We start from the raw sequence: 26,351 nt of genomic DNA on the forward strand, positions 1-26,351 counted from the left end.
TGCGGCCTGTGATCATCAGTGAGCTTTAAGACTGCCAGATAACGTCCGTCACATCGCCAACTCCTCGCTACGTCGAGCCGACTACGAAGGCCTTGAGGATTCAAGATGAGTCTCATCTACCCTGCTGGCGGCGCAACGGCGGCCTTAGGTGTTGTTGGACTGTGTAGGTTTCTTGACGAACCACTTGGACATGGACACTCCGCAAGCTAACAGGTCTCGTAGATATGCTGTTCAATGGTGAAGGCGAGAAATTCAATGTATGTGTGACCGCAAAGACTAGATATCAGTGGACAGAAGACTAACAATTGCGGCGCAGGTAGGGCAATTTCTCGAGACAGTTTCCCCTTATGCCTGGGCAGATTTGGGCATCGGCCTATGTATCGGGCTATCGGTAGTAGGAGCAGCATGGTAAGAATACATACGGTGCCTCAAGGATCCTGACACACGGAGCAGCTCATCATCCGCGGTATCTGACGCAGACTGACACTATGCCGCAGGGGTATATTCATTACAGGCACATCCATCCTAGGCGGTGGCGTGAAAGCACCACGAATACGAACGAAAAACCTGATCTCAATTATCTTCTGCGAAGTCGTCGCCATCTACGGAGTCATCATGTCGATCGTTTTCTCCTCCAAGATTCAGCTTGTCCCTGAAGAGCAACTGTACACTGGCTCGAATTACTACACGGGGTATGCACTGTTCTGGTCTGGATTGACGGTCGGAATGTGCAACCTCATCTGTGGTGTCAGCGTTGGAATCAACGGGAGCAGCGCTGCTCTGGCAGATGCTGCTGACGCGAGTATGTTCGTCAAGGTGCTGGTCATCGAAATTTTCTCGAGTGTGCTAGGTCTCTTCGGCCTTATCATTGGATTGCTGGTCAGCAGTAAGGCTCAGGAATTTCAGTGATGGGAAGCAGATAACCGACATGGTATGCGGCTGCCGATACGATGAGAGGGATATTATATACAACCCCACCCCAGAAAAGGAGGGAGAGAGGACGTTGGGGGTTTGTCAAGAGCCTTCCGCTTTGGACGCAGGTAATACCCGTCAGTGTGGAGACAGGTCACTCGAGTCAGCGAGGACAAGTGCTACCATACGACTTCTCCAGCCCCAGAAGAAAGATTTAGGCCCTGCGAGGGGTCAGATCCGGCAAATATGAACGAGCTATGTAGATGATTACTGTATATCTAGGCTTCGTGCTCAAAAGAGACGAGCCATGATTGAATTGCTTGGAAGCAACTTCAAAATCCTCCGGGCAACAACTGCTTCCATCCCGTCGGTCCCACTGCCGTCTCAGTGAGGGATTGTGAATATGTATACTGTGTCTTCGAGAATTGCTGCTAGGAGTCGTGTTTTGGTGCTTGGTGCGCCTGCGGGCATCCAAACTACGTCACCGTCTTTCGGCTTTATTCGACTTCGATCGAGCACCAACGTCGAGCCATCGTCGCATGTGACTGTTTGAAAATGAAAATGACAGGCGTGAGGGTTTTGGGGCGCCTCTTTCCTCTTTACCTACCTTCATTCTCTTCTTGTATCCTATAGAAACCAGGCCGGCCTCGCTCTCTGGTCTTATGGGCCAGAACCTCCGGAACCTAGAACACTAATACGCTCGGGTCGGTGCCTGATTCACGACCACGACGGATCCTTCTGGCGCATATCCAGACCGTGTTCCTGGGGAGCTCGTCTGAAGAGCAATAACCCCAGATGCACAAGCTTCTTCTGCAATGAGTCAAAATGTCCATTCCTTGGGTCCAACGTGCGCATTTTATGACGAGGAAGATGATGATTCTACAACCGACGGCTCCAATCCTCCAAGGGTGAAAGCTCAGTTCTTCTACGTATCCGCGCTCCCTATCGACGACCCTCTCTCTCCTCTCCCGCCTTTATCTGCCGATCGAGCGACTGATTTCCCTCCGAAGCCATTTTCTTTGCGAGACAACGCGGCCTTGGAAGAAGCCTGGCAAGCATTCCAGCATGGCGGAAATGGCTCTGTTCGCGACCGAGGTGAAGACACAAGGGCAAACCTTGCACGCGGTATCATCTCGTTCCCTGATTTCAGAGACTCTAGTGGATCTTCTCCTCAGCCGGCACATGCAACGGATCAGGGAAAGAGTGGAACAAGGACGCGGGGAGCTCGCAAACAGAAACAGGCCGAGGGTGAAGTCACGCTGGACCAAATACCTTCGGACTCGATGAAGAATCCTAAGCCAGTGGACGCTCAAGAATTACAAGACAATCCAGATCCCCAAGAAGTCATTCAGGAGGCCCCCAAGCACAAGAGACACTTCTCCCCGTTCCGACATAGACACAAGAAAGGCACAGCTAGTCGCGACAGCTCTCCGAAACCCGTGAAGATTGACGAGGCTCAAGCAGCTCAACCACAGTCAACGGCAGCTTTCAACTCTGACATTAGCGGTCGACCATTTGCTCGAGCACCAAGCGGACGCGACATTAGTTCGGCTTTCAATGCCACAGCAGTGTATGCTTCCTCAGATGAATCAGGCGTCGACTCAAGAGACAAGAGTCGATCGCGAACTGGGAGCCGTCGTCGCCAAAAAGGGAAAGAACAAGAAAAGGTCTTTGTGCCTGTTGGAGTTTCACGCCTTCATTTGGTAGAAATGCCGGACTTGATCATGAAACCCATCTACTGGTCGCCAATCAACGACACTTCAAACGTCATCAGGGCCACCTGGTTCTACAAAGACACGATGCTGCCAGTGCCGGCCGAGGTCGCCAATCGTTTGGAGGTAGGCTATGAGTATATGACGCCATACGCCGAATCCTACCAAGAAGAGTTACAGGCTTGCATTGACAATGGCGCGTCTGCGGAAATGAAGGTTGTCCATCAGCTATGGCCTGACGATCCGAAACCCAGTAGACCAGGTACGGCCATGGACATGAAAGAGAGCAAGAAAACGGGCGCTCAGGAAGAAGTCGACAAACAGCTACCTGAACAGCTAGCCAATGCCGCCGCCGACCCTCGCAAGGCAAAGGACAGACGACTTTTCTCAACACATAGCGTAATTTATCTTGACTCCAGAAATGCGCAGATACTCAAACCCAGCCTCTTACCGTCCATCAGCCAAAACCGGCGACCTCTGAGCTCTCTGCGGAAAGGAAGACAGATAGGGGTGGCTGTTGTACGTGGTTTCGACCGCAAGGCATGGTCGAAAATTCATCCCGATCCGAAGCTGGATTCCAAAGCTGCTCACGCCAAAGTAGGAGCATACATGTCGCAGTCAGGAGTTGCTGCGACCAGAGGACGACGAATGTCTTGTCATGCTTGCGATCAAGACTCCAAAGCCCCCAAGGTATCTGACCTCGTCCTCGTCATTCATGGCATAGGTCAGAAGCTTTCGGAAAGGGTTGACAGCTTCCACTTTACACATGCCATCAACAGTCTGAGACGTGAGTTCAACGTCGAGTTGTCTACCGAGGCTGTCAAAGGCAATCTGAGAAAGGGAGCTGGTATCATGGTCTTGCCAGTCAATTGGCGGCTAACGGTCTCCTTCGATGAAGATGACGGGGCGTCCAAAGAGAACGCAGAAAACAAATATGCCTTGAAGGACATTACTCCTGACAGTCTTCCAAGTGTGCGGTCTCTGATTAGCGATGTCATGTTGGATATACCCTACTATATGTCCCATCACAAGGACAAGATGACCTCGGCTGTTATGCGAGAAGCAAACCGTGTCTACCGACTGTGGTGCCGAAACAATCCTGGTTTTGAAGATTATGGTCGGGTTCACCTGGTTGCTCATTCGCTTGGGTCGGTCATGGCTATGGAAATACTTAGCAAACAGCCTACCAAGCTCGGTAAGGACATGGGAATCGATGCCAAAAAGCCAAGCGAGAAATTCTTCGAATTCAACACTACGAACTTGTTCTGCTGCGGTAGTCCTAGTGGATTCTTCTTGCTCCTGAACAACGCTAGTCTCATACCTCGCAAAGGTCGAAACAAGCCCGGGATGGAAGGGGAAGACCGACAAGCAGGTCTTGCGAGCGAGGCTAGATATGGCTGCCTTGCGGTTGACAACATCTACAACATCTGCCACCGAAACGATCCGATTTCGTACCTTCAAAATGCCTCCGTCGACCAACTTTACGCCGCCTCACTTCAGCCAGCCTCGATCCCAAGTGCAAGCGTAGGATTCATCACTAGAATCGGTAAGAGTCTGCGCTGGGGATCGAGCTCGGCATCAGATGCGTATACGGCCGTCGTGCCGACAACTCGGCCTGAGCTGCAACATTTTCCAAGCACGGTTGAGTTGGAGACACACAACTTCACTCGCGAAGAGATCGCCGAGAAGAGGATGTATCTGCTCAATGACAATGGGCAGATTGATTGGTTTTTGAATTCAGGTGGCGGTCCCCTTGAAATTCAATATCTCAACATGCTTAGTGCGCATAGCAGTTACTGGATCTTGCAGGACTTTGTCAGATTTTTGGTTGTGGAAATTGGACGAGAGCCAGGGAAACAGCATACCTTGCCGGCCTTGAGGGCGGTCAAGAAGAGAGAGTACAAGAGAGGAGAAATCGCTTAGCCGTCTGTGATTGGGGTATGGGTGGCATCTGCAGCGTTCAAGCATACTTGCATTGGTGAAAAGCTCGAAGCCATGTTGGAACTGGATAGAGCATTGGATAGAGGGCTGCGTGACGGGGCGTTTTTTGCGTTGGTTATTCTTACGATATTGATACCCGTCCCCATCTGAGCCTGTCGTTATAGTAAGACGCGGCTTGAATTATACCCTATCAGTAGGAATGTACATGTACAACACCTCAATGAAGTCATTTGTAATTTGCCTCGAGCGTCTTGCATACATCGCCTGTGGAGGTGATTGTTTTCCTGGACAAAAGGCGTGTGTAAAGGTGGTGTATCTTGTAAATTGGTAGATATAAAAGCCGGATGACTAAGCGTTGTGATAGACCAACTTACGTCGAGTTGAGTTTGTAGAAGGTAGGAGACACCTCACTCTCTCCCTTTCATTTCTTGTATTCAAGAAGCTGCCCATCTTAGTAGCTCACCCGATGCAGAAGTAATTGGCACTTTGACAATGAGCTCCCAACCACTCCTTCGCCCGGCAATTCTTATCGTTTCCGATACTGCAGCCGCCGACCCGTCAACAGACAGAGCGTTTCCCATCTTGAAGGAGACCTTCACCCAGGACGGCGCCGGAAAATGGGCCGAACCCATCGTCGAGATCGTTAAAGACGATATCCTCGATATACAGCGCGTTGTTCGCTCCTGGACAGACAATGAATCCTCCGGGTCTGGGGCCGTGAACCTGGTCATAACGACTGGGGGGACAGGCTTTGCCAGACGAGACTTCACGCCCGAAGCTATATCACCCCTGATCCACCGCCATGCGCCGGGTATCGTGCATGGTATGCTGGCAGCGTCGTTCCAAGTCACGCCTTTCGCGATGATGTCCAGACCTGTGGCCGGGGTGCGGAATAAAACCATCATTGTCACGCTGCCGGGCTCGCCCAAGGGTGCGAAGGAGAACCTGCAAGCTATTTTGAAGTTACTGCCTCATGCATGTTTGCAAGCTGCAGGCGAGGACTCGCGAACCGCGCATGCGGGCGGAGTCAAGAAGCTAGAAAAAGACGCCGGGGTGTCTGCTGGCGCAAAGGGCGCAGAGGGGATGGCGGCAACGCACGACCACTCTCATTCTCATTCTCATCATCATCACGACCACGACCACAGCCACGGCCATGGAGGCCACAGCATTCCCAAAGCACATACCGACCCCTCTCAGCGGCCACAATCCAATGATCCTCGCCTTGGAGCGACCGCACGCGCCCGCTCCTCCCCCTACCCTATGCTCAGCGTGTCCGACGCCGTGGCCAAGATCATTGAGAATTCACCACAGCCCGTAAAGGAACTTCGGGACCTCACGCCCGATCTTGTTGGATACGTAATCGCCGAGGATATCCGTGCCGCTGAAGCTGTGCCTGCCTACCCGGCCAGCATCGTCGACGGGTACGCTGTCATCGTTCCGGATGCCAAATCCCCGACGCACAAAGACCTCCCGCCAATCAAGGGTGTCTTCCCCGTGGCATCCGTCTCACATGCGCAAGCATCCTCGATGCCTCCACCGCTGGAACACGGCCAGATCGCCCGGATCACGACTGGCGCGCCGCTGCCCGAAAACGCCAACGCCGTGGTCATGGTCGAAGATACAGCCATCGCCAGCCTGACGGACGACAAATCCGAAGAAGCCACCGTCGAGATATTGACGGACGAAATCACCGTCGGTGAAAACATCCGAGATCCAGGAAGCGACATCAAGCTCGGGGAGGTGATCCTGACCAAGGGCACACAGATCAGCGCGCTGGGCGGAGAAATCGGCGTCCTTGCCGCCGCGGGGATCCAGAAGGTGCCTGTCTTCCGCAAGCCGCGTGTCGGCGTGATGTCTACCGGCGACGAGGTTACGGATATTTCGTTTCAAGGACCCCTGACGGGCGGGATGATTCGAGACTCGAACCGGCCTAGTTTGTTGTCTTTGTTGCGGGGTTGGAACCTGTGCGAGCGCGACGGCGTAGTGGACTTGAACGTCGCAAGGGATACACCGAACCACGAGCTTGAAGAGAAGATTCGCGAGGCGTTCAGGACAAAGGGGCTGGATATAATCATTACGACGGGCGGCGTAAGTATGGGCGAATTGGACCTCTTGAAACCCACGATCGAGAGGAGTTTGGGCGGCGAGGTGCATTTCGGCCGGGTGAGCATGAAACCGGGCAAACCGACGACGTTTGCGAGTGTGCCGTTCAAAGAAACAGAATCGGGCGAGAGGGAGAGGAAGTTGATTTTTGGACTGCCGGGAAATCCGGCGAGCGCGTTGGTCACGGCGAATCTGTTCGTGTTGCCGTGCGTGCAGAGCATGGTGGGACTGGACGGTAAGAAGGGCTTGGAGAGGGTTAAGGTCATGGTGCAGGGGAGGATCAAGTGTGACAAGGAGCGAGTCGAGTATCATCGCGTCGTGGTCAGTGTGGATGCGAAGGATGGCAGGCTGGTGGCGACGAGTACGGGCATGCAGAGGAGTAGCCGGGTAGGCAGTCTGGCTGCGGCGAATGCCTTGTTGGTGCTGCCGCAGCGGGACGGATGGCTAGAAGATGGTGGACAGTGTGAGGCGTTGATGATGGGCATGGTCCATGGGTTTTAACTTAGGAGTACAATGAGACGAGAGTGAGGAAGTCAGCCATTATAGCATATACAAGAATAGAACCTGTTGATATGAGAGTGAAATGTGTATATCGATCTTCCAAGTCAGGTACGGAGTACTCAAGACTTCTTCTCGCCGGCCACGTCAGCCACTGGCCTCGACATTAGTGCTTTCGACCCCTTTGACGTCCGCTGATGAACTTGTGCCTGCCCCTGCCTCCCCTTCTATATCTTGATCTTGAGTACGTCGCCTCCGGAGCGTGACATTGGCAAGAAGCGGCTGCACAAAAGGCCTAGTCACTTCGTACGTGACCAGCAGATCGTCGAGCGGCGAAGAACTCGTGAAGAACGCCCACGGACTCACCAAAGGCCTTGGACCTTCGCGACCTTCGCGGCCGTGCTCATGATCTTCAACCTTCATGTCCGTGTCCGTTGCCTCGTCGTCAGCATCCGCCGCCGCCGTTGGGGGTCTCACATAGACCAAAACAGGACGGGTCAACCAGTACCTCCTCGCCCACGGCCAGAACCTCGAACTAGTGCGTCGCTGTCCCTGCCCCCTTTTATAAGTATTCCAGCACGCCAGCACAGCAACCGCGTATATCACACCAGCCCAGAACCCAAGATACAGAGCCCACGTCAACATCAGTAGGATAGGCGTCTGAAGGTACCCGCTAACAAACTCATCCACGAAGAACCACGTCGGTACCATGATCGCGGTGACCGCCCGTCGGACGGGGAATGTCATTGATGGCGACGAGCCGCGCACTAATGGACCGGGGTACCACGCAATGAACATGTCCTCAATCTTGTGGCGTGGAAACCAACTCCAATTCATCAAACTCCAAGGCGCAACCGAGGTCGAGGTTGAGGTCGACATCGAAGCAGGGTTGAAAGCAATCGACAACAGCGGCTCAATCTCATCATGACGGTAAGGTCTGCTGCCCGGTACAGTCTCGTCCTGCGTGTCCTAGAGGGTCGACCACGATGTCAGCTCTTCTAAGGTATCCAAAACCTGCGATAAGGGAGTTAGTTAACTGACGAGGCTGAGTACTTACCCAAGCCCCAACCGCCGGCACAATCTGCACCGTCGTCTCACTCACAACGATCTCTCCGCGCGTCTGCGCCGTCGTTTTCTCCCTGACCACCCTCCACCGCAGCGGCAAATCCACCACGTCGCCATGAATCTCCCAGAACAACAACGATGCATCAGCTTTGGCGAACCACGGTAAATTGATCCCGTCCTGGTCGCCCGTCTTGACCCGCACGCTGAAGGGGGCGGACAACCACGGCGGTGTTGCTGCGGCCGCCGCCTCGCCATCGATGGACGACAACGACAACAGCTCGACAAGGTTGACCGTGACCCCATGCACCTCAATACCACCACCACCCCTGCTGGCATCATTTCCGCTTCCGCTTCCACTTCCGCTCATGCTCCCGATCGTCAATGCACTCGTCGTCCGGTCGTAGGTATATTCCAACGGGAACGATGTCCGACCGGTCCTCCGCGCGTCCTGTACGGATGGCGAGTCGTCGTTCCACGGGAAAAAGGCGTCCAAACTATAACACACACGCAAACATACAAATCAGCACTGTTTTCTTCATGACTTCGGAGATCCTTCCCGATGCTTCCCTCGCCCCACCACCAGCTTTGGGATCGAAAAAGAGGAGGAGGATGACGACAAGACAGTGGAGGATGATGCAAAGGGACGGGGAGGGCAGGGGGACGACACGGCAATGCAACGCAAACGCCAAGGTAAGGCAAGCAACGCAAAGCAACGCAACGCAAGGTCTGGTATTATGGCATAAGCTCAGGTAGGTCAGGTAGGTACTCACTCATAAACCCTAACAACGCTCCCTCCACGCCAAAGTCGCGCCGAAGGATCCTTCTCCCACGACCCCGCCGGCGAAGGCAGCCCGACCCATAACAGCACAAGACCGATATAGAACAGCGGAACCACCAACAACACGACTCGCACGAGTAGCAGTAGCGGTAGCGGTGTTATTCGAGGCATGGGCAAAAACGATCGGACATCCACCACCAATTGTACCAGAAAGACTCCGAAGAAGGAAACCAGGTTGAATTCAGTCTCCCCATAGAACAAAAAGGGAGACTGTAAAAGAAAGCTCCCAGTACGGAGTACTTATCTCATGTTCCTGGGGGCCGAGATGCCGTTTGCACAGCCTCATCATACAAGGGTATCCGGGTCGGCGAGGCTGAAGTACTGTAATTAAGTCGAGTAAGATAACAAGTCGAGCGACAGAGGCCCAATGAAGCGGGAACGACCTACGAGTACTGCGAGATAGATGAACAGTGTTGGAATACGAGTAGTAACTTTGATATTGGCAATTGAATAACACCGTACAAGCCCAAAAATGGTATGACTTCTCTTCCACTACACAAAGACAAGCATCTATCCTTCAGCGGCATCACCATAAATCTACAATGGCCCGTCTAGCTGTGCTGATGCACCTCCTGCATAGCACGCATTTGTACACAATCACCACCCCATCCTGATCTATGGCATACATAATACACACTCCTGTTCACGCACGTAATACTCAAGATCGTCCCGTCTTCTATACCGTGACATGATACTACCTTTTCACCCTCTCTGAAAGACCACTGCACCAGATCCCTGATTGCACCTGTACCACACCAAACCAGCCTGTAAAAGTATACAATCACGAAAAGAAATATGTACTCTCCCTCAACCGATTGACGTCGAAATCTCCCTTCTTAGGAACAGGCCTGAACTTGATCGGCAACCACAGCCAAATCTGGTTGGGTCCTGACACACCGTTTTTGGGGTAAGACTTTCGAATCTTCTGACCAAAGGCGTTCCGCACGACATTATCTGCCGGCGGAGTCGGGGAGGACTTTGCAACATCGACAACGACACCACTTCCCTCCCGATGAACGACATCGTCTTCATTGGTCACCGAATCCCTTAGGGGGTCCAAAGTACTGGCCATGTCGACATCGTCAGCAACTTCAGCTGCGTGGATGGCCTCTTGCACTGTCGCCTCTTTGACCTCCTTTGGAACAGCTCCAATGACCGTCTCGCCCAAGGTATCACGGTGGTAAAGAAACTGTTCTCCCTCGAGTTTGTCGAACAAAGTCGCAGCCGTCACCATCTTCTCGCCTTCTTCCCTCTCCTTCGGATCTTCGCTTGCGAGTAATTGGTTCCTGCGAATCTCTCGCAACAATTCTTGCTCCTTCCGCTCAGCTATCCCTTTGGACCCACGGACTGACGTGAAGATGCCCTTTTCAACCATCTCGCTGCGGTATGCGGAAAGAGCCTTGCCGAGAGGGCTGTGCCTCTTAGTGTATGCGAGATAATAGTGGCCCTCGTACCGCTTTTGGAACTCTGCGGCGAGTCGACCGATGATGTCTTCGCTATGCATCCGAATAAAAGCATCCCGTAGCAAGGAATTGAGAGTACTGACATCGGCCGCGTGCGTCCAAAAACTGTCGTGAACCGCTGAAAAACTCAATCCGAGCTCATCAGCTTTGATGGCAGAAAGAATCATGTGTGTGGCGTCGAGAGAATGGATAAAGTTCGGAGGGAAGGCCTGAAGTTGCTTTCGCCTGTTCACAGAATCCGCCACGCTCGGTTGCGCCAAGGTGATATTTTGCAGATTCGTCTGAATCTTCTGGCCTTTGTTGATGCGATATGGCTGGACGACAGGTAATTTCAAAGGCGTTGTCCAAATGACGGTCGTCCTGAAATTGCTGGACTCCGGCATGATGGCCCTCTTCTGTTCTGGTTTCTTTTCATGAGACGCTGTGTATGCCCGTCGGTACATGTTTTCCTGCTGAGCAGGAGATATCGATGAGCTGATCCGGTTTGCACAGTCGCCGAGCCAGTACTGGATCTCATGAGCTCCAGTAAACAACGCGCCTAAGCCTTTGAAAATCTTTTTGGCAATGTAAGTCGAGGCCTTGCCGGAAAGCTGGGCTGCTTTGACCTCCGGCATCAGATCATCAACTTGTTTCCGGACTTGGCGGATGGCACCCATGAAGGTTACACCATAGACGTTGGTCATGACGGTCTGTTTGACAACTTTCCTCGTCACCCTGCCATCAAGTATTTGGGCCAGCGAATGACCATTGGCGGCATCTTCCTTGATTTCGGCCTTGACCAGCTCGCAAACTCCGCTGTACACGTCGGCCGGCTTGTCGCCTGGTTCCAAATTGACCTGCCGAGCGCCTGCAATGTCACCACCTAGCGCAGCATAATGTTGGAGACCGTTGCAGGAGCCGTCTTGATGGATGGGAAGCCGCGACACAAACTTTGTCGGATCGGGAGAGTCTAGGGCATTGGTAAGCTCGAAACAAGTCGCCAGACACTGCCAAGGATCTTCGGCCGTGAGCCACCAGCGTCTACCGTCCAGGGGGTTCTTGACCGAGTCATAGATGTCGTCGATGTGGTCCATTGGGAATTGAGCACGTTCCGCGAGACTCGCCTTATCGAAGCCATAGACGTTGGATAGATGTATCTTTAACCAGCGTAGACCCTCCTTCCCAAGCTCACGACCCCTGTCAAAAAGCAGTACACCACGTGCATTGTCCGCACCCATTTGATTAAGGTAGGGAGGAATAGGGTATGCTCGACCACGGAAGTCAACATTGTGTGGGAGATAGAATGTCTCATCCAGGTATGCTTTGGCGATTTCCATCTGAAAGTTCTGGAAACAGCGATTCGAATGAATGCCATTCTTCTCGTTGTCCACTGAGCGCATCTTGACAAACCAGTCCCAACGCTCCTTGGGAGTCGCATTCTCGCCAGGTCGCTCTACCTCGGGGAATACCTTGTTGAGCGGCGGTAGATTGGCAATCTCTTCTCCGCTGTTCCACGCCTCCAGCATGACGTTGAAGACCTGTCGGTTGATACGCCATCCTGTTCTGCCCAGGATATCCACGCCAGCGAAGAGCTGATCGAGATCTCCACGTTCGGCAGCAGCCACGCCATAGTCCTTCTGAGCATGTTCACTGTGTTTCACCCGCAGAAACGGTTGCTTTGATTCCAGATAGCCGCCCTCCTCGAAGCTAGTCCATGGCTTCGGCGGACAGAGCATGGGCAATTGTTTGGCGATAAAATGCTCGGCGGGCTCCGAAACCAGGATTTTCACGAAATCTTCATGCAGAGATACCACACCCACTCTGCGGCCATGCTGATAGCTGGTACCGTGGATGAAGACTGGCTGGGGAATAGTTATCTCTCTGGAAGTGGCTTCGTCCTGTCGCGTAATCATGATCTTTGCCGTGTCGAACATAAGCTCACAAAGGATTGACCCCAGCTTCACGTGGATGGTCCTGGACCAAGTCGGTTGGTACTTTAAAGGAGTAGCAGCGTGGTGCGACGACCGCTTGTGTAGTCGGTGGTCTGCTCGCTCGTTCCACACCGCGATCTCCTGATAAGGGGGAGGATCTACCAGGTCTCTGAGTCTCCTTTTCATCCTCTTGGCTTCAGCCTTTCTCCCAGCCAGCTGTGTTGCGTCATATTCTGTTTCAACCGCTTGGCCCAGTTCGCTGACCAGTCGTACAAGCTTGACAGGCTTGGAAGCCCCCATCTTGCTCATCATCTGCATGAGTGCAATCGTGGTAACTGCGGCGAGCTTTTCAGGTGGTAACAGCTCGAGGAATGGTGAGTATTCGGATCTTATTTTCTCTTGCGCTGACTTCTTTCCTGGATTCGCTTCTTCCTCCCTCGCCATCATAATCTCCCTTTTAATCTTCTCGGCCAGTATTTCATGCCATTGCCAGAGTAGAGCGCCAATTTTTCCATGGGCCAGATCGCCCGTGATGCCTCGTTTGGCTCGTTTCTCGTACTCGGCCTTCCATCGTACCATTGCGGAGTCTATGGCGTCTCTTTCCAGCCGCTGTTGCCTTTCTACGTTGTTCAGGGAGCGTTCCCGATGTTGCTCCGGCGACGCTTCCAACGTCATATCTGTCTGCCCCGAGAATATGGCAAGAGATTTCCTAAGTGAAGTCAAACCCAGGCCTTTCTGCTCCATCTGTCGCACATGGACATCAGCTGTCGACGTTGGTTCCGTCTCCGTGGTTGCGTGAAATGGCGCCGACTGAGAGGCATCAATCAGCGGCTCGAGAGGGTTGGTTTCAGAGAACTGCAGGATCTGAGAGAGTTTTCCAAGCTGTCTATCTTCAAATATCTCGCGCATGCCTAGTACCTGACTCTCCAGACCGAGTTGATTTGCCATGTCCCAGTATCGGAGGATTGTACGTGTGCGTTTATTCCCGTTATCAAGTTCCAGTGCCACTTTCATCCTCAGGGCGAGTGTGTATGCATCGGGATCCAAACCCGCTTTTCTCAGATGGACTTCGATCCATTCATTGATCCGCTTTGCATGGCCGATGTTGTTGTTTTGAAGGAGATCATCCACTATAGCGGCAAAAACTTTGTTGTAGGAGCCTTGTACTTTCGAGGGATTGTGTTGGTAGGACTTTGCCAGTTGAGACAGTAAGGTGAAAGCTCGATCCCATCGATGAACATGTAAACAAGCATCCAATGTAGCTTCAACTTCAGCGACATTCCGCCGAACGTTCACACCTGGATGGTAACTGGCGTCTTCGGGATCTTGCGATAAGTCGGCGGCATTCTCAAGCATGAGAATCTGGGACAGGTCGAAAGGAGTGAGTTCCCCTTTGCCAGGTCCCGATCGTTGATGGAGGGGATAGTCTCCATAGACAAACGGGATGTAGTCGTCGCTACGATCGAAGTCCTCGGGGGCAGCTGCGGGAGAGGCAAGATGTCTTGCTTGGGTCCGGGGCGCAGGCGACGTTTTCGAGCGGGTAATTGATGGCCGCGACGAGCTATGTCTCTTTTGAGGTTCGAGGGACGGTGGATGTGCGAGAGCAGGGCACAGCCATGGTAATTGGATAGTTTCTGCTGCCTGTTGAAGATAACGAAGTGTATGCCTTCGCCGAAGCGCAGCTCGCGTGAGCATTGCGCCTGAGAAAAGTATCCAGGCTCGAGGGCAAGCAAAATTTTCTAGGTACAATGGTAATAGCGGAATAACCAGCTACCACAGCAGAAACCCTCTTCAGCAAGAAAACAGACGAAAAAGAAGGGAGAAACAACGTGGTGATGGAAATACAGATTGGACGAGGAATGGCCGAGAGAAAGATTTCGGCGAGGCAAAATCATTCGATGATTTTCAGGAGTCTCTTTGGCTACAGCTTTCCCCAGCTCGGTCACGTGCAAAACTGTCTCTACTCCGTGCTCTTTTCTAAGATGTCGGCCAATGAAGAGCAGAACAGTAGTACTCCGTATCCTGCACCGCAATTGATTCATCGAGTCGGTTGTATCATTCATCGTCCAGCATAGAAATTGTGCTCTGCCATTGCAACACTTCGTGCGGCCAAAATAGCGGCAAAGTCATTCTTTACTCAGACGCGCTTGTCACTGATTGCCAAACGGAGGCATCTCTTAAGGAGATTGCTCATATGCTTGAACTGTTGTTCAGTCAGGATACGCCTTCTCTGCGTCACCTTCTTGATCTCAGTCTCCGGCCGCGAGCGGTTGAGACTTTCTGGGCCGTCCTCTCTTCTTTGGCCCGCTGCTTGTTGTCATCGAAAGCGAGCCCGAGGCGGCAGGCTCTTCCTTGATAGTCACAGGCTCAACCTCTTGTGTTCCTGCCATCGTGGTGTCCTCCTCAACCTCACTATCCGATGATCCAGGTGTGGTCAGATCACTGTCCGAACTCATGTCCAACATTGCGCTGCTGGGATCGACTGCGGCTCCTGAGACTTCCTTTTGTCGTTGACGCTTTTCTTCTTCAGCCTTCTTCCTTCTCGCACGTTCGCGCTCCCGACCGCGCAGCTTTGCCAGTAACCCTTTCTTGCCATCTTCTCTCGGAGCACTCATTCTGTCCAGCCAGTCCCCATTTCCAATGGAACTGCGTAATCTGATAGGCAGATTGTCTGCGCCACAGCGTGAATGCATGAGTCTGCCAAACGCCGCCTCCGCGTCATCGTCATCTTCGTCTACCCACTCATGATGTTGCCAATCGTCAACTTGAATATCACGAAGAAGTCTTGCATTCTCATTAAGACTGCGATCTCTTGTGTCCTCTTTGCTATCTTTGATTTTAATTTCAATGGCCTTGGATTCGACTTTGGGAGCGGGAGTCTCGAGCCCAGGCTTTTGTCGTGCATTTGGTGTATTTGATTGAAGGCGCTTCTGAGTGAGTTCATCCTGGGCATCAATATGATGCAACTGAGGCCGCATTTGCACCACACCGTCCACGTGGGAGAGATGCAATTGGTCTCGGTGGAAACATCCAACCAGGTAGATAGGATCTCGTGGGCTTGGATCGACGAGCTTTCCGCCGAGGGTCTGAGAGGCCAGCAAGGGCACATCATGGGAGGAGTTCTCGTGCATGGGCACGTCTCTCATTCTTGAATGGGCAGGGCCTGCGGAGAAACCTCCAGCGAGCCCGTGTGAGCCGCCTACCTGTTTGGTACGACTATCCAACATGGCCTTTCCAAATTTTTCAGCGGCATTGTAGTTATAATATTCATTTGTCAATATCGGAACGTCCACCTCCAAAAAGCCCGTGTCTGGTTTCAAGCGTAGAGATGTGGGTGTCTGAGATAGAGCGGCATTGTACGGTTTGGAGCGGCGTCGGTGCGAAGGATATTGGAGGACGAAGATTCTAGAGGAGGAGTCTTTGCTGTTAGACCCAGGCGCATCTGTCAGGTAGACGTCGTAGGAGGCAATGACTGGGTCGTCTTCGTCGTCCATTGTGGGCTGGGTCAGCCTTTGCACGCAGGCAGAAAGCTTCCGTCGGGCAGGGTAGTGGTTGGGGAGAGGAATTGGAATCGATGCCAAAGGCCGACAAAATACTGCTGGCCGGTCTCTTCGAGCCGAAAGACCTCGTGAGTGCGTGCTGGATGACAGACTTGGAGGACCTCTGGAACAAGGCTCATGGAAAAGAACCATACCACCAAATTTACCTGCATGTTAACACCGGCGCTCACCACCCACTAAATCCGGGACTTCCCCCCTTTAAGACTAGACCAGACTAGGGGTGAGTAAATAGGCCAATGCGGCTCTATCCATATGATGATCGGATGAAGGAAGCGAGGAAACTTTCTCTTCCTACAGTCTTCTCACAATCAATTCAAATCTACTCGTATCTCTGCCCAGGACTACCCCGCTGGTCGCATTTTCAATTACCAGCAATGCCGCCGTCCACTCAGTTGCACTATGTTTTTCCCAGGACATGATCAAGAGCATTCGCCTCCCAAGAGATACGTCTAGCCAGGCTAGTGGGGGTTGGCCATTGCATTTGTTCAATGACTTCTCTTCAACAGACCAGCGGTTACTTGCATATACGTGCCGATGGCCCTGCGGTGAGGCGGAAGGCCTATACGCAACGACGATCCCATTTTCGAAAAGTCGATGCCTCGAAACGCTGCCTGGCCCGACTCTGCTTCCCATCTGCCTGGCTTTGTAGCAGACTGTTGGCGACCTGACCACGCTGCTCCTTTCTATGGGTTATTAATACGGCTGGGCATCTTCTCATGATCTTGCTGTTATGGAACTTGCATACGGCTTTGGGACTCGTTCTGCTTGAAAGTGTCGCTTGCGCGCATCCACGTGGCAAACTTTTTCGTCAAATCATCGCTTGCAGTGTAACTCTGCCCGAAACATCGACCTCTTAATGACAATCCGCCATCTTACATGCACAACATTGCTTTGTCGTGGTCGTTTGAGTTATTGCGCCTGCTTCGGCGAGAAGCTCTTCAGCACTGAATGTTTGAGGTTGTAGCCTTTCGTCCTGCTACTGGCCCCTGTCGCTACAGGTTGGTTGCACCAGAAATGCAGCTATCCTCTTCACACACTGCTGGCCGGACACCGGCTGGCAAAACCCTGTATATATTGCTTATCCAGATTTCGCAGCTGCAATTGGTCGATCGTGCTGCTGAGATGCATGCAGTCGTTTTATCCCAGACTCGTTTGCACTTGTTGGTGCAACAATGTCTCGCACGAGTCACTTGCTCGCGCACTCCATTACACATGACCGTTGTGCTTTCAATTCCGTCGTCTTCGGCTTCGACCCTTGCCCTTTATCCGTCTCTCGCCGAGCTTGGTCGTTCTCAGTCTAATGCCTTGACAAAGATCATAGATGGACCGAACGGTCTACGCGCTGAAGATCGAAGTAGAAGCACATCATGTCTTCATCAGGATACCACGCCCACGGACTGGAGTTGTCAGAGCCTACGCGAGAGGAGTTACCGGAGCAGAATGATCCGCAAGCCAGACAGCATGAATTGGGAAGAGCTGACAATATGCTTCATTCAGCGTCGATGGGTTATGACCAGGAAGCAGTCCCACAAGAAGATGATGTTTGTACATTGACAGAGAGAAATTTCACAAGGCCTCCAATGTTGTTTCCAGTATGCGACCAAGTTCAAACAGTGCGAAGCCCGAGTGAGCAGACCCAGTTGCAACAAGACACGAAAGGTGTTGCAGCCACAAGCAGAGAGCTTGACAGTTCTCCATTACCGTCTGGCGAATTGGTGACATCTACAACAAATCAACCAGCGGAAGATTCGACTCAACTTTCAGTCCAAGATACACTGTATCCCGATGCCGGCCAGGCCTTGGAAACGGCCTCGCCCGCCAACTACGTGGCGGCGAGCACGACCACACAGTTGGCGCCAATGATTTTGCCAGACTTGGAAATCGACGATGAGGCCTATGCAGAGAGCATCAGTACCAGTTACGTATCGTCAATTGCATCCGAGATATCGCGAGGCATCCTGGAAAACGAAAGACTATACCCACAATATGGAAAACACAGCTATGGCATGCCGATTGACGAGGCGGAGATGGACCGTATGGACCTCCAACATCGCAAATATGAACTGGTGATTGGCGATAGACACTTTCTTGCTCCTATTGGTGACAGCCCGCAAAGAATCCTTGATTTGGCCACGGGCACGGGCATCTGGGCGCTCGACGTGGCCGACATGTTTCCATCCGCACAAGTTCTAGGAGTGGACATTGCACCTATTCAACCGAGATGGGTTGCTCCAAATTGTTCATTTGAGATTGATGACATCGAAGATACTTGGACTTACCGAATCGACAGCTTTGATTTCATTCATTTGCGCGATCCGCTGTACATGGTGCGGGACTGGCCAAAACTGATGCGGCAAGCCTATGAGCATATCAAACCTGGAGGATGGTGTGAGCTGGCATCAGTCTATCCTCGTGTCATGTGCGACGATGGATCAATGCCGGACGACTCGATGTTCAAGTTCATCTGTGACAAATTCATTGAGGCGTCATATGGCATGGGAGCACCCTTGGACAGTTGTTTGCGTTTCGCAGAATACCTACGAGATGCGGGATTCGTCGATGTGGTCGAACATATCTTCAAGATGCCGTCGTCCCCATGGCCGAAGGATAAACGGCTCAAGAAGATTGGGGCATTGGAGATGACCAACCTGGTCGAAGGAGCTTCGGCTTTTGGGCTGAGAGTGTTCTCCCATACATATGGATGGACCCGAGAAGAGACTGAGCTGGCCATGGTTGGCTTCAGAAGAGATGTGAAGAATCGAAATCATCATCAATACGTGCGATAGTGAGTTGGTCCGGTCTGATCTGTCACAGGCGTCCATGCTGACCACAGCAGCTATGTGGTATACGGTCGGAAGCCGTAGTATTTTCGACTTGTGAGCTCCCTTCTGGCAAGTCCGTGCAAGTCGAAGTTGGAAGGAAGTTGAACCGTGGTGTCTGTTTATGTAATCCTGCTAGTAATAGTTGGAGACAACCCACCTGGCTACCAAGCTGTCACTACCTATTCGATGCCTATAGGTGGGCTGTCGGTGGGCGGTAGGGAGCTCGGTAGCCACTGCCTAGGCTTCTTCTTCGCCGCACATCCGGGCCTTGACCTCGATGTCGCAATCGATGGACAACCAATCATCATCCAGCCGGAGTGAATGACGAGAAGAGTTGCCGGCGCAATAAAAATTTCCAGAGCAAAAAGAGTAAAAGAAGCCCATCTTCGAGGGTTCTGTGGATGCTCCGAGAGGCGGAGAAGCATGCAGTAATATTTGGAGGATTACTACTATTTCTCTCGCATTTGGACCTTCCTCCCGTTCTGTTTCTTCGTTTTGTGTGTCGATTCCTCCCAGAGAACGAGCAACCAGAATTCAAGATGGGGTCTGCTGCAAGCCCCGCGGAAGCTGGTACGTACTTCCCTGCAGCTTTCTGCCCGTTCCCCAACCCGACTCGCAGCGCAGGCACAAAGGTCGACAGCTAACACGTTTCGCCTTTATAGTTGCAAGAATTGCATATCTTGCCAGCGATGTCATTCTTTCTGTCCAGCCGTCGCTGAGCACCGACTCCGAGTTTTCCCACCACTTTGCTCGATTTACTGCAAACCAGGCAAAGAGCTTCGTCTCGAAGGCGCTTCCTGAGATCATCCCAGTCCGCCAAAATGCAGACCCTCTACTCTCGGCGTATACCCCTCTACAGGCTGGCAAGCTGGTCGCAGTCACCGCTCCTTCCTCCATACTCCTGACCTCGATTCCTCATCTCTATAAGCTTGCTCAATATCCTGTGGTCCTTCATGTGGCGCTGGCAACCCAACAGGCAGACTTCTCCGAAATCAGCTCCATCCGACAATGTGGGTTCACTTTTTTGCAGTCAGAGACGCTACAAGAGGCGCAAGACATTGCTCTGACTGCCCATGCTTTGGCGATCAAGAGTGGCAAGGGTGTCATACATTTCTACGATCCCAGCAACTCTCTTCAGGACAATCCTATACCAGTTGAAAGTCGGGAATTGGTCAGTACACTGTTGGAGACTGGCGTTGGACTGCGGGCCTCGCATGCCGCCTCAGATGAACAGACGCTGTATGCCAGCACTGGGAGGACGGCAACAGTGACAGACCTAGGTCTGCCAGATGTTCCGTCGCGGCAGACAGTTCCCGCCGCTTCGAGAGATTTGCTATCACCCGCAGCACCAGCCTCTTCGACAAACGGTACAACTGATGTGTCCTCCTCGCCCTCGTCGAGAAGGGACAGCTCTTCCGAAAGCATTGCACCATCTTCTCTAGCTACCACCATCGAGACTCCCATTACTCGTCCTGTCAGCGCCACCGATATATTCACCTACGTTAGCGATATTTGGGCTGTCATCTCGCAAGCCACCGGTCGAAGCTACTCTGCGATCGAATACTCTGGACCGCCCGATGCGGAAGACGCTCTTTTTATATTTGGCTCGACCGGCGTCTTCGTCGACGTCCTCGATTCCGATGATGTACCAGTGGATTTGACGAATGTGGGTCTCATCACAGCTCGACTATATCGACCGTGGCTAGGTAGTGCAGTACTTTTGGATTCCATCCCAAGATCAATCAAGAAAATTGCTGTCTTGGAACAGATCAAGAGGAAGACTACCAAGTGGGGTCCTACTTTCCTTGATTTACTGGCCAGCTTGAGCCCTGGTGCTGGAGGTCAAAGCCATATTTCCTTGGTGCAATACCGGCTAGGCCAGATTGATGCTGCGACGGCATTGCAAGCCCTACGAGGCATCTTCCAAAATCTTGCTCCTCCGGCTACGCCCCGAAAACACTCTCGCCGGCGTGGTCGCTCCTCCCAGGTGACGATGGTCTCAATCCAGAATCTGACCATTGGGAATGAGCTCGAGCCTACCGTCGACGATTTTATTCCCCAGCAGCCCCAGCTCGAGAACGCGTACCTCAAGATCCTCGATCAACTTTTCAGCAACAGACTATATATTGCCAACCAGCTCAAGCAAAAGAATGCAGGTGTATCTGCCACTTTAGCCGCGTCTCCTGAGTACGGATTCGGATCTCTCCTTGCACGGATTGAACGACGTCAGCACTTTGTCAAGGAGGCCGAAGAGGCTGCACGAAGCAATGAGTTCATCACTGAGTCGCCAAAGCAGTGGTTGTCTAGATGGGCATTAAATGCTAATGATGCTTCAAAGGCAAATGAATATGCATCCGAAGTCCTTGCCCGCTTGGCTAATGACGGGTCTGGGCTCTCGAATAGGTTGCTCGACAATAAGGCTCTCTTCTTCAAGGAGTCTCAATGGCTGATTGGGTCCGACGCATGGGCTTATGATCTGGGCAACTCAGGAGTGCACCATGTCCTGTCATCGGGCGCCAACGTCAACATGCTCATCATTGACTCTGAACCATATTCGGAAAGAGCTCAAGCAGACTCGATGAGACGCAAGAAGGACATCGGACTTTATGCCATGAACTTCGGCAATGCTTACGTGGCGTCAGTGGCTGTCTACAGCTCTTACACCCAAGTTCTGCAAGCCATGATCGAAGCAGAAAAGTTCAATGGTCCCTCCGTCGTCCTTGCTTATCTTCCATACAATAAGGAGAACGATTCGCCATTGACCGTCTTGCAAGAGACCAAGAAGGCAGTGGATATGGGCTACTGGCCGTTGTACAGATGGGACCCCTCCAACGAAGACAAGGGAGAGCCAACTTTCTCCTTGGACTCTGAGCGCATCAAGCGAGAGCTGGAGGAGTTCCTACGCCGAGATAACCAGCTGACCCAGGTCATGAACCGACATCCGCAGTTTGCTGCCAACCTTTCAGAGTCTTATGGATCCGAGGTGCGCAAGCTACAAAAGCGCAAAGCCAAGGACGCTTATGAACAGATGCTGGAGGGTCTCTACGGAGCACCACTGACAATCCTCTTCGCGTCGGACAATGGCAATGCGGAAAGTCTGTCCAAGAGACTGGGCAACCGTGGTAAGGCCCGCGGTTTGAAGACCATGGTGTTCGCCATGGATGATTATCCTCTGGAGGATCTCCCCACCGAGGAGAATGTGGTCATGATCACCAGTACTGCTGGTCAAGGAGAGTTTCCCCAGAATGGCCGCGCTTTCTGGGAGGGCATCAAGGACGCAGCAGATTTGGACCTGTCCAACGTTCACTATTCGGTCTTCGCTCTGGGTGACAGTCATTACTGGCCTAGAAAGGAGGACAGAATCTTTTACAATAAGCCAGGCAAAGATCTTGACGCACGAGTCCAGTTTCTGGGTGGCAAGTCACTGACTGCTATCGGTCTCGGTGACGATCAAGATCCTGATGGCTATCAAACTGGGTATCAGGAATGGGAAGCGAGACTCTGGCAAGCTCTCGATGTTGCTAACGTCGAAGGTCTTCCCGAGGAACCGGCGCCATTGACAAACGAAGACATCAAGATTGCTTCAAACTATCTTCGAGGCACCATCATGGAGGGTTTGGAGGACAACTCGACAGGGGCTATATCTGCCCCAGATCAGCAACTTACCAAGTTCCATGGCACTTACATGCAAGATGACCGTGATTTGCGAGACGAGCGCAAAGCCCAAGGTCTGGAGCCTGCATACTCATTTATGATCAGATGTCGACTTCCCGGCGGTGTCGCCACGCCCTCACAGTGGCTGCAAATGGACGCGATTGCTTCCGCCCACGGAAACGAGACCATGAAACTGACCACCCGGCAAACATTCCAATTCCACGGTGTCATCAAGTCGAAGCTGCGGCCTGCCATGCGAGCAATCAATAAGGCTCTAATGACCACCATAGCTGCATGTGGCGACGTCAACAGAAATGTCATGTGCTCCAGCTTGCCCACAATGTCAGAATATCACCGAGAAGTACACGCTGTGTCGAAGAAAATCTCTGACCATCTCCTGCCCTCTACGACCGCCTACCACGAGATCTGGCTCAAGGACAACGAGACCGGCGAAAAGACCCAAGTGGCTGGCGACGCTGTGCAAGACTACGAACCGCTTTACGGCCCAACGTACTTGCCCCGCAAGTTCAAGATCACCATCGCCATCCCCCCACACAACGACACAGACGTGTATGCGCACGACGTAGGACTCATCGCAATCAGGTCAAAGGACAACGCGCATCTTGAGGGCTTCAACATCCTCGCTGGTGGCGGCATGGGTGTTACGCACAACAACAAGAAGACATACCCTCGCACAGGCTATATGATGGGCTTCGTCCCTGCGGACAAGGCGCATTTGGTCTGTGAGAAGATCATGTTGGTTCAGCGCGATCACGGCGACCGTAAGAACCGCAAGCACGCCCGTCTGAAGTACACCATGGACGACATGGGCAATGAAGTGTTCAAGGCCAAGGTCCAAGAGCTCCTTGATCCCCTCAACATCAAATTCGACACTCCCCGGCCGTTCAAGTTCGCCAGCAACATTGACACGTTCGGCTGGCAGAAGGACGAGAAGGGCTTGAACCATTTCACCTTCTTCATCGAGAACGGTCGTATCGAAGATACTGCCGACTTCCCCATGCGTTCTGGACTTGTCGAGATCGCAAAGGTGCACGAAGGCGAGTTTAGACTGACAGGCAATCAGCATCTCATCCTGTCCAATGTGACGGACGAAGCCAAACCCAAACTCGTCGAGCTGATGAAGAAATACAAGCTGGACAACACGCAGTTCTCGGGCATGAGACTGAGCAGTTCCGCGTGTGTGGCGTTCCCGACCTGTGGTCTCGCCATGGCCGAGAGTGAGCGGTACCTGCCGGAGCTGATCACCAAGCTCGAGGGGTGTCTCGAAGAGAACGGCCTGTCGCAGGATAGCATCGTCATGCGCATGACGGGTTGTCCGAACGGGTGTGCTAGACCCTGGCTTGCCGAGGCCGCGTTCGTGGGTAAAGCCTACGGCGCGTATAACATGTACCTCGGTGGTGGGTACCATGGGCAGAGGCTGAACAAGTTGTACAGGAGCAGTATCAAGGAAGATGAGATCCTGGAGATCATGAGAGGTCTGTTGGGACGGTATGCCAAAGAAAGAAACCAAGGTGAACGGTTTGGGGACTGGACCATTCGGGCGGGTGTGATCAATGAGACGACCGAAGGGAAGTATTTCCATGATAACACGGCCGAGGTGGAGAGTGAGGAAGAGTGAGGTTGACTTGTTGTCGCGTCGTTTTGATTGCTGCTGGGTGGGACTGTCAAAGATTGAAGGCGGCTTGCATTGTATGATTGGATGTTCCAAAAATTTGCTACTGTAGTCTCTTGCATTGCGTGGTTGTCTATTTGTAGTCGATGAAGAATCAAATCATACATGTTGAAGATGACCAGATGCTCACTTAAGTGTATTGTATGTCTGATCTAACCTATTAGGTAAGTATTGAGAGATGTCTTTCCAAAAAACGTCAGTTGCACCCTGGTTGCGTATATGCATAATCTATGCCAGTAAGACGATGGAACCCCTTCTAAGTACCTGGTACCTAATGTACTTCTATATGATTCTTGAATCTTGGATCTCGATCTCTACACACCAATCCTGAATGCCGGTTGGGGATTCATGGTTTCTCGAAAGCCATGACGGCATAGCGAAACGTGCCGTTCGCATAACCTCGTCGCATGGCGCGGAAGGCTTGTAAAAAGGCCAGTCCGTCTCGACCTTGGGAGATGGCGAATGCCCAGAGTGAGGGGGACGATATCAGGTCCCAGGAGATATCCCTACACATGCCCAAAAAGGGGAGTGGTAAGCCTTCAAATCGAACCAAGAACAAAATTCGTGTTCGGTCGATAGGAGAGTATAGCAGCAACTGCAGCAACAGGGGCAGTAGGCAGTAGAGTAGAGGTGCCAGCAACGACAGGGCAGGGCAAGGCAGGTAGGGCAGTAGAGCCTCTGTTTGGTGCCCATGAGCTGGGTTGGTTCGAGTGTAGCGCAGAAAAAGAAACAAGAGACGTAGAACTCAGAAACGTACCAGGTCTTTGCGACATCCTTGCTGATGTCCTTGGGTTGGTGGAGGACTTTCAGACCTGCGGATTCGGCCAAGGACACGTAGTCGGCCTGCGTGCATAGAGGAGGGAGGAGCATACCGTCTGTGCGTTGCGGTCGTCGGTCAGCGCTTGACTTCCTCCGAGAAAGGAGAAAGGAGAAGAGAAGAAGGGGGTAATTTAGGAAGGTAAAGGCAATGATAGGGAGGTACCTTCAATAGGCTTGATATCGGACTCCATGGCCTCAGCATCCAAATCCTCAGCCTTGAACCAGTCCGCGATGACTAGCTTGCCCGTCCCGCCGGGTCTCAGGAGTCTCGCGGCATTCCGAAAAAACAACGGTTTGTCCGGGAAATGGCTGAGGGCTTCGGATATCCATACACAGTCGAAGCTCTGTGGGGGGAAGTCGGAGTCCATTTTCTCGGCATCGAGTTCTCGATACTGGACACGGCCGCCTCGCGTGCCGATGGGGGTGAATTTGTCGGCATTGGCATTGGTATGGGTATCGGGAGACCGAGAGTTGTTGCTAGTAGGAGTGGTAGTACTAGAAGACTCATTGTCTGTGAGACGTTTTGCGATCTGGACTTGTCGGCCACTGATGGTGATGCCGGTCACGGTACAGCCGTGGTCGCGGGCCAGATGGCGTGTGGTGCCGCCGATGCCGCAGCCGACGTCGAGGACGGTGCTGTTGGGGCTGAGCGAGGAGATTTCGAGAAGCAGGTTGATCAAGTTGGTTTGGCCGGTTTCTTTGGTGTCGGTGGGTGACAGGAAGTAGGCGTGGTGGATGTGTTGGCCCCTTTTTTGTGTTCATCTATCAGTAAATGGAGCTCACCTCAATTAGGGTTGTAGCAGAAGAGCAGAGCAGTGTTTGTTGAAGGACTGTTGGAGTGGGAAGGACTGGGAAGGACTGGGAAAGGGAGTGAGTGAGTACTGTACCATAACGAATAGTAATAATCCGAGGCCAGCTCATAGTGGTGTCGTATGCGCCCTTTCAGGGTCGTGGATGATGGGTGAGGTTCGTATGCTGGGACTTCGAATTGGTCGCCGACGTGGTTTTCCGAGGACGAAGCCTGGTTGCTTGTGTTGGGTACACCTGGATCACCCATCTTGTAGATATACCCTCCGCAAGTACTGTGGTAGGGTGTGAAGGTCCCACAGTAGTACTAGAGGTCAGTGGTCGTGGCCGAGATAGATTTGTGCGATGGAATATTTGGTCAGCATGCAAGTTGCTGTTTGTGTGCGCGAGGAGGAGGAGGAGGAGGAGGAGGACGAGAGCTACAATTGACGCAATGACAGTTTGTCGTATGCAGGAACAAATTCAAAAACCGTGTTTAGCAGATCAAGCAGATCGCGGTAACGCCCGTCATGCGGTCAAGATTCCCTCGACGAGTCAGGTTTTGTTGGGATGCA

The 26,351-nt window shown here is 52.5% G+C and overlaps 9 protein-coding genes across 9 annotated transcripts; 5 read left to right on the forward strand and 4 right to left on the reverse strand.

The window, feature by feature from the left end:
• The first annotated feature begins 37 nt into the window (after nt 1-37).
• PV05_00450 (V-type ATPase, C subunit) lies at nt 38-1,282 on the forward strand. Its single transcript, XM_013465345.1, has 4 exons — nt 38-163; nt 223-257; nt 317-408; nt 498-1,282. The coding sequence occupies exons 1-4, from the start codon at nt 106-108 to the stop codon at nt 907-909; spliced, it is 597 nt and encodes a 198-aa protein (XP_013320799.1). The 5' UTR covers nt 38-105; the 3' UTR covers nt 910-1,282.
• Nucleotides 1,283-1,435: 153 nt separating this feature from the next.
• On the forward strand, nt 1,436-4,801 carry PV05_00451 (uncharacterized protein). Its single transcript, XM_013465346.1, has one exon. It carries the CDS (start codon nt 1,728-1,730, stop codon nt 4,545-4,547), a length of 2,820 nt encoding a protein of 939 aa, XP_013320800.1. The 5' UTR covers nt 1,436-1,727; the 3' UTR covers nt 4,548-4,801.
• A 191-nt stretch (nt 4,802-4,992) lies between these two features.
• PV05_00452 (uncharacterized protein) lies at nt 4,993-7,252 on the forward strand. The gene has a single exon (XM_013465347.1). The coding sequence runs from the start codon at nt 5,058-5,060 to the stop codon at nt 7,167-7,169; it is 2,112 nt and encodes a 703-aa protein (XP_013320801.1). The 5' UTR covers nt 4,993-5,057; the 3' UTR covers nt 7,170-7,252.
• On the reverse strand, nt 7,249-8,772 carry PV05_00453 (uncharacterized protein). The gene is made up of 2 exons (XM_013465348.1): nt 8,224-8,772; nt 7,249-8,135 (listed from the first exon to the last, which is right to left on the reverse strand). The coding sequence occupies exons 1-2, from the start codon at nt 8,596-8,598 to the stop codon at nt 7,314-7,316; spliced, it is 1,197 nt and encodes a 398-aa protein (XP_013320802.1). The 5' UTR covers nt 8,599-8,772; the 3' UTR covers nt 7,249-7,313.
• A 725-nt stretch (nt 8,773-9,497) lies between these two features.
• On the reverse strand, nt 9,498-14,315 carry PV05_00454 (uncharacterized protein). The gene has a single exon (XM_013465349.1). It carries the CDS (start codon nt 14,135-14,137, stop codon nt 9,851-9,853), a length of 4,287 nt encoding a protein of 1,428 aa, XP_013320803.1. The 5' UTR covers nt 14,138-14,315; the 3' UTR covers nt 9,498-9,850.
• A 94-nt stretch (nt 14,316-14,409) lies between these two features.
• On the reverse strand, nt 14,410-16,096 carry PV05_00455 (uncharacterized protein). The gene has a single exon (XM_013465350.1). The coding sequence runs from the start codon at nt 15,934-15,936 to the stop codon at nt 14,692-14,694; it is 1,245 nt and encodes a 414-aa protein (XP_013320804.1). The 5' UTR covers nt 15,937-16,096; the 3' UTR covers nt 14,410-14,691.
• Nucleotides 16,097-17,369: 1,273 nt separating this feature from the next.
• PV05_00456 (uncharacterized protein) lies at nt 17,370-18,866 on the forward strand (the record flags this gene model as incomplete). Its single annotated transcript, XM_013465351.1, has 2 exons — nt 17,370-18,787; nt 18,839-18,866. 2 exons carry the CDS (start codon nt 17,370-17,372, stop codon nt 18,864-18,866), a joined length of 1,446 nt encoding a protein of 481 aa, XP_013320805.1.
• Nucleotides 18,867-19,212: 346 nt separating this feature from the next.
• Nucleotides 19,213-24,289, forward strand: PV05_00457 (sulfite reductase (NADPH) hemoprotein, beta-component). Its single transcript, XM_013465352.1, has 2 exons — nt 19,213-19,394; nt 19,487-24,289. The coding sequence occupies exons 1-2, from the start codon at nt 19,226-19,228 to the stop codon at nt 24,115-24,117; spliced, it is 4,800 nt and encodes a 1,599-aa protein (XP_013320806.1). The 5' UTR covers nt 19,213-19,225; the 3' UTR covers nt 24,118-24,289.
• A 1-nt stretch (nt 24,290) lies between these two features.
• On the reverse strand, nt 24,291-26,247 carry PV05_00458 (uncharacterized protein). Its single transcript, XM_013465353.1, has 4 exons — nt 25,878-26,247; nt 25,154-25,737; nt 24,929-25,046; nt 24,291-24,677 (listed from the first exon to the last, which is right to left on the reverse strand). The coding sequence occupies exons 1-4, from the start codon at nt 26,045-26,047 to the stop codon at nt 24,518-24,520; spliced, it is 1,032 nt and encodes a 343-aa protein (XP_013320807.1). The 5' UTR covers nt 26,048-26,247; the 3' UTR covers nt 24,291-24,517.
• Between the last annotated feature and the right edge of the window lie 104 nt (nt 26,248-26,351).

The sequence above is a fragment of the Exophiala xenobiotica genome (genome assembly GCF_000835505.1).
Source record: "Exophiala xenobiotica strain CBS 118157 unplaced genomic scaffold supercont1.1, whole genome shotgun sequence".
NCBI classification, from domain to species: domain Eukaryota; kingdom Fungi; phylum Ascomycota; class Eurotiomycetes; order Chaetothyriales; family Herpotrichiellaceae; genus Exophiala; species Exophiala xenobiotica.